General features: G+C 44.6%; 1 protein-coding gene across 1 annotated transcript in view; it reads right to left on the reverse strand.

Moving 5' to 3' along the window:
• Window positions 1-5,122, reverse strand: part of LOC100013501 (1-aminocyclopropane-1-carboxylate synthase-like protein 1) — a 45,426-nt gene extending 40,304 nt beyond the window's left edge. The window contains exon 1 of the mRNA XM_007497351.3: window positions 4,895-5,122. Coding sequence (XP_007497413.3) covers window positions 4,895-5,045 — 151 coding nt within the window. The 5' untranslated portion in view covers window positions 5,046-5,122. The remainder of the gene's footprint in view (window positions 1-4,894) is intronic.
• Window positions 5,123-6,000: the final 878 nt, after the last annotated feature.

A 6,000-nucleotide genomic window follows, 5' to 3' on the forward strand; every position in this document is an offset into this window, starting at 1 on the left:
CCAAGAGGAGTGCAGTTATGGGGGGAGGGAAGAGGGAAAGAGCTAGCTGGGGTGATGGAAAGGATTTTTTTTCTCAAAAAACCCATCTGTAAGACTGGATCGGGTGTGGAAAGTGTGGAGGTGTTGGTGTTGCTAGGCAGGAGAGGACCTGGGAATTGCACCAAATCCTCCAAGCAGCTCTTGGCCGCCTTTGCCTTTAAGAACATCAGACACAGACTTCTAAAATGCCGCAATGGACCACCAACAGATTGCTGCTTAAAAGTCTAGAAAGGAGTCAGCCAACCAGCACAGACAGAACAGGGAGATTCTGGCAACAGACAGAGCCTTCAGAATGAGGTGGATCAAGGATAGGAATGTGGGACATGGAGTCAGGACACTTGGCGTCCCAGGACATAGAATGACAGAACCATTGATTTGAAGTTGGTCCAACTCTCTCACAGAAAGGATATTGGGGCAAAAAGATGTAAAGTGAATTGTTCAAGACCATATGTGTATGAGATTTGAACCCAGGTCCTCTGACTTCAAATCTAGAACTCTTTCTAGTTCTTGCTCCACACTTTTGCAACTTGAATGACTGCACTTTAGTGATACATTGGGTAGAACACTGAACATGGAGTGAGGAAGACTTGAATGTAAATGCAGCCTCAGACATTTATTGGCTGTGAGTCCCTGGGGAAGTCACTTAATGCTGTTGCCTCAGTTTCTTCATCTGTCAAAGGAGCTGGAGAAGAAAACAGCAAACCAAAAAGAAAACGCCAATGGGGTCATGTAGAGTCAGACAAGACTGAAATGACTGAACAACAACAAAAAAGCCTTGTTCTACTTGGCCCTAGGAGGCAGAACTACGGGTTATAGGTGAAAATCATATAATGGAAGATTGTGTTTGTTGTCAGGCCAGACTTCCTAACCATTAGAGCCAGGAGCTACCCTGGGTGGTCTTCGGAGGTAATGGGCTCCTCCTTGAATCTTCAAGCCAAGACCGGACAATCACTTGTTGGCTAGGATGTACGAGTGGAGATTCTTGGTCGTTTGTGGATTGGACCAGGTGGGCCCCCAACTCTGAAATCCTCGGATTCTGACTTTTCAATGAATGGATTGTGAAACAAAATGAAGCTTACACCTAAGTCTGAAAGGAGTCGAATATCTAAAAGCAGTTTTAACTCCAATCTGGGTGGACTTGGGGTAGAGGGGTGTGTGGGTAGAATTTGCTCCGCAGGATTCTCTTACCCAGCATCCCATTTACGTGCTCACACTGAGTGTGAATGCTGCGTGTGTACGTACGGAAATTAAAGGTCTGGTCTGACCCCACCTCTCTCTCTCTTCTTCCCAGAAGGAGGCTGGGGGGGACCTGGGGGGGGGGGGGAGCTTGGCAGGAAAGTTTACTCACGTGCTCATACTTGAGCTTTGAACTTCTATATTTATTTCTTTTACTTTGAGTGATTACTAATCAATCTTATAAAATATCTACTCGGAGGTATCGATAGTAACTTAAATCAAGTCTACTAAAATCTGGCTAGTAATCTAGTTAGTAATAAAAGGAGATAAACAGAGACAGAATCAGAGAGGGAAAGAGGGAGCAAGGAAGAGACAGACTGACAAAGCAACTAAGAAGAGTAATAGTCATTCTAGTTAGTAGTACTAACTGCCATTTACAAAGTACCTTAAGGTTGGCAAAGTGTTTTATAAACATTATCTGTTCAGAGCCTCAGAGCAACTATCTGCAATTGTTGCTCTGCTTTTACAGAAGGGGAATATGAAGCCCAGAAGGGTTAAGCTAGAAAGTCTCCAAGGCAGGACCTGGACCCAGGTGTTCCTGACTCCAAGTCCAGTATGGTATACCTCACTGCCAGTCCTGGGTGAAGCTAGGTCATAAACAGCTGCCTGAGGGCTCCCAGACCTTTGGGGAAGCCCAGTGCCACTGTTATGGAGGATTCACTGTCCTGATTATAATCCCTTCAGAAAGAATCTGCTCTCCAAAACCCTCAACAGCAGTAACAGCTGTCAGCCTCAAACTGCAGCAGCTTTTGCATCTCTCTCTCTCTCTCTCTCTCTCTCTCTCTCTCTCTCTCTCTCTCTCTCTCTCTCTCTCTGTCTCTCTCTCTCTCTCTGTCTCTCTCTTTCTCTCTGTCTCTCTCTCTTTCTCTCTGTCTCTCTCTCTCTCTTTCTCTCTGTCTCTGTCTCTCTCTGTCTCTGCCTCTCTGACTCTGTCTCTCTCTGTCTCTCTGTCTCTGTCTCTCTCTGTCTCTCTCTGTCTCTCCCCTTTTTCCCCTCTCTCCCTTTTATTCTCGGACTTTCTCCTCTCTCTTCCTCTCCTCTCCTCTTCTCTTTTCTTCTCTTCTATTTTTTCTGTCTCTGTGTCTGCCTCTGTCCCCATCTCTCTCCTTTTCCCTCTCTCCTCTCTCTATCTCTGCCTCTGTCTCTTTTTCGCTCAGTCCCTCAGTCTCACCCACTCTCCCAATGCTCTCCTCTCCATCCCCTTCATTCTTCTAGTCCCTTCCTCTCCCTCCCTGTCCTTCCCTCTCCTTCTCCTTCACTTCCTTCCCTCCTCCTGTTCTTTACTCTCTCTCTGTCGCTGCCCTCTCCCTCTCCCTCCCATCTCTGTCTCCATCTCTGCCTCCTTTGCCTGTGTTTAGCTTGGTGGTGACGCCCCATCCTTCCAGTATGCTGCCAACATTCAAGCCCTCTTAAAATATGAATAAGCAACAGTATTTGCCAGCTTTCTGTGTTGCTTCTAAGTCTGGGTTGAGAGGAGGGGGAATGTTTCTCGGTTGGACTCCCAAGCTTTCCCACTTCATCTGTTCAAAGCAAATGACACTCCCTCTTTCCAGCAAAGAATGTCCTGGACCAGACTGTCCAGAACCCTCTGAAACCAGCACGATCTTATAAGCCACAAAAGGGGAGTCTTTCTCCAGGTGCTCCCATCATGCTCTTGGCAACCCTCCCATGAAACCAAGCAGGGACAGAAACCAGGCTAAGGGCAGAAGCCCATTTTGGAGATCCTGCCTGTTGGCCCCACGCCTGCTTGCTGGGTATTGGTCATCTTTGGCCAGAAGGTACCTTCTTCATCTTGAGGCCCCCTACTCAGGGCTTCTCCCCACATTTTCCTGTTCCTGACACATCTCAGGCACACTACAACACAACACAACACAACACAGAACTGTTCCTTTTTCTTCTGCTTCCCAACCACTAAGGATCAGAGAATTAGAACAGATCATATATCTAGAGCTGGAAGGGATTCTAGAGGTAGCTCTTATTGAAGCAGGCTGTCCAGGAGGACCCCCTAATTTTACAGATAAGGAAACTGAGGTCCAGAAAGATGAACTGATTTGCCCAAGGTCACACAGGTAGCTATAAAGTGGCAGAGCTGGGATTCAAACCCAGGTCCTCAAACTCAAACAATTCCATTGCATTGTCCTGCCTAGATCTGGAAGAGATCTTAGATGTTAATGAGCCCAACTCCCTCATTTTACAGACCCAGAAACTAAGGACCAGAGAAATTAACTGACTTTCCCATAGCTATACAACTAGGAGGTAGCAGAGCTGAAATTCAGAATTCAAATCCAGGTTCGCTGAACCTGGTCCATTTATTCACTGAAAGTGCTTACTGAGGGGCAGCTAGAGGCTGAGTGGATAGAAAGCCAGGCCAAGAAATGAGAGGTCTTGGGTTCAAATTTGACCTCAAAAACTACCCTGAGCAAGTCACTTAACCCCAGTTGCCTAGCCCTTACCACTCTTCTGCCTTGGAACCAATCCTTAGCATTGATTCCAAGACAGAAAGTAAGTTGAGAGAGAGAGAGAGAGAGAGAGAGAGAGAGAGAGAGGGAGAGAGAGAGAGAGAGAGAGAGAGAGAGAGAGAGAGAGAGAGAGAGAGAGAGAGAGAGAGAGAGAGAGAGAGAGAGAGAGAGAGAGTTGAGAGAGAGAACGCGCTTAGTGAACACCTACTCCCATCTCAACAGTCATGTGAAGCCCTTTCCTTATGCTTCCTAAAGAAATAGGTAAAGTAATAGTATTGTGCCCATTTTACAGATGAGGAAACTGAAGTTCTAAGCCATGAAGCCCAGGGTCACAGAATTAGGTCCTTACTCCAGGACCAGTGCTCTTTCCACTACATTAGGCTATTTTAGCACCACACTGGAGACTATTAAGGATACCAGAAAGCCTAACACCATTCTTGACCTTAAGGACAGTCTAGTTGGAGAAACAAGGAAACACACAGTGATCTATTAAGTTTCAGTAAAGAGTTGGCTATGATTAAGTGGCAAATGAGTGGTAGAGAAAATACATGCTGTAAGAATGCCAAGAAGAGAAGCCGTGGGGGGATCACTGAAGAGAGGCATTGCAGAGATAAGATGGGGCTTGAGCTGCATCCAGAAGGATGGGGAGCAAGAGGGAAGGGCATTTTCAAGGCAAGAACAAATTTAAAGTAGGGAAATGGAGTGGGGCAATGAGCAAGGTAGAATGGAAGGAGGGGAAGGAGACTGTCCTGGCTGGAGTTAAGTGTTTGCCTTGAAAGCTAAATTCATTGGGACCAGTTTGTAGCACATCTTGAATGCCAGGCTGAGTTTGGAGTCAATATGGGAGACCAGAAGTGTCACCTCCCCCTTCCCAACCACATTCACCATCTTCTTCCCTGACCCCCTCTCCCCAACTCTCTCCTTTCTTCTCCCCACTATGGTTACCACCACCTCCTCCCTCCATCTTCCCAGTCACTTTGGGGGCAAAGAGGACACAGGAGACCTCAGTGACACACCAAAGTATCCAGATACATCAGTGGGGAAAATGTGCCCTTGTCCCCCAAGATCTTGAGCTATCTTTTCAGCCTTACCTGATGATTCTCCATATATAAAACACTCAACAAACCAGTCAAACCCCCATGTGTTCTCCTTCTACTCACATCTATGTGATATCATGCACGAACTTCCAAATTTCTTCTTTTTAAAAGTTCTATTCCCATGAAGCTTTGCATCATCTCTCTTCTCCCTGCCCATCAGTAGCAGCTTGATCGTCAATGGCATTCTCCAGCATAACAGATCTTTCATATACATATCCTTTCTTCCTTCCTTTTATCCTTCCTTCCTTCTTTCCTTCCTTCTTTCCTTTCTTTCTTTCTTCATTCCTTTCTTTCTTTCACTTATGGTTTAATGGAACAGAAAATCTCTGGTAAGGAAAAATCTTCAGTCCATGGAAATCAGCATTTGCTCTATAATTTATAGTTTAGACGCATGTCTGGGACACAAAGAGGTTATGACTTGCCCAAGGTCATGCATTCAATTCATGTCAGAGGTTAGATTTGAACACAGGTCTTCCTGACTATACCACAATGTGTCTCTCATCAATGACCTGATAGACATATATATATATATATATATATATAAATTATCTACATTTGTATGTTGTCTTCCTACCAAAATTGCAGCTCCTTGAGGGCAGGAACAATATCTCCTACAAATTTTGTATTTCTCCCTCCATTCCTGGATTTAGTAGAATTCTCCTCATCAAAGTCAGAAATAGAATTTTTTTAAAGTAAAATTCCTTATGTTGCTGTGTACTGGCTTTAAGGTAGAAGAGAAGTAAAAGTTAGGCAATGGGGAGAAAATGACTTATTCAGGGTCACAAGGATAGGAAATGTCAGAGGATAGATTTGAATTCAGGACCTAGCTGCCCCCCATAAATAGAAACTTGAGGGTCTGAGATATGTTTCACAAAAGACTTCAAACTTTGCAATCATAATATGGAAATACAAGAAGTAATTACAATCAAAGATTTAGTTATGATAATAGTTCTTGGCTACTGAAAAAGCACAGGTTAACTTTTTATACCTTAAAAATGTTAGTGCCTTGGGGCATAGCCCCATTCACTCTACCCAAGTTCCCTAGTTATAGCTCTTCTTTGCACTTAACAGTCATCACTTAATGAAAAGTTTGTTGAACTATATTTTGAAAGGCTAACGAAAAGCAGACACTTCAATTATATAGGGCAGAAGTATTTGACTTGGGGTTG

Source organism: Monodelphis domestica, chromosome 6 (assembly GCF_027887165.1).
Source record: "Monodelphis domestica isolate mMonDom1 chromosome 6, mMonDom1.pri, whole genome shotgun sequence".
NCBI classification, from domain to species: domain Eukaryota; kingdom Metazoa; phylum Chordata; class Mammalia; order Didelphimorphia; family Didelphidae; genus Monodelphis; species Monodelphis domestica.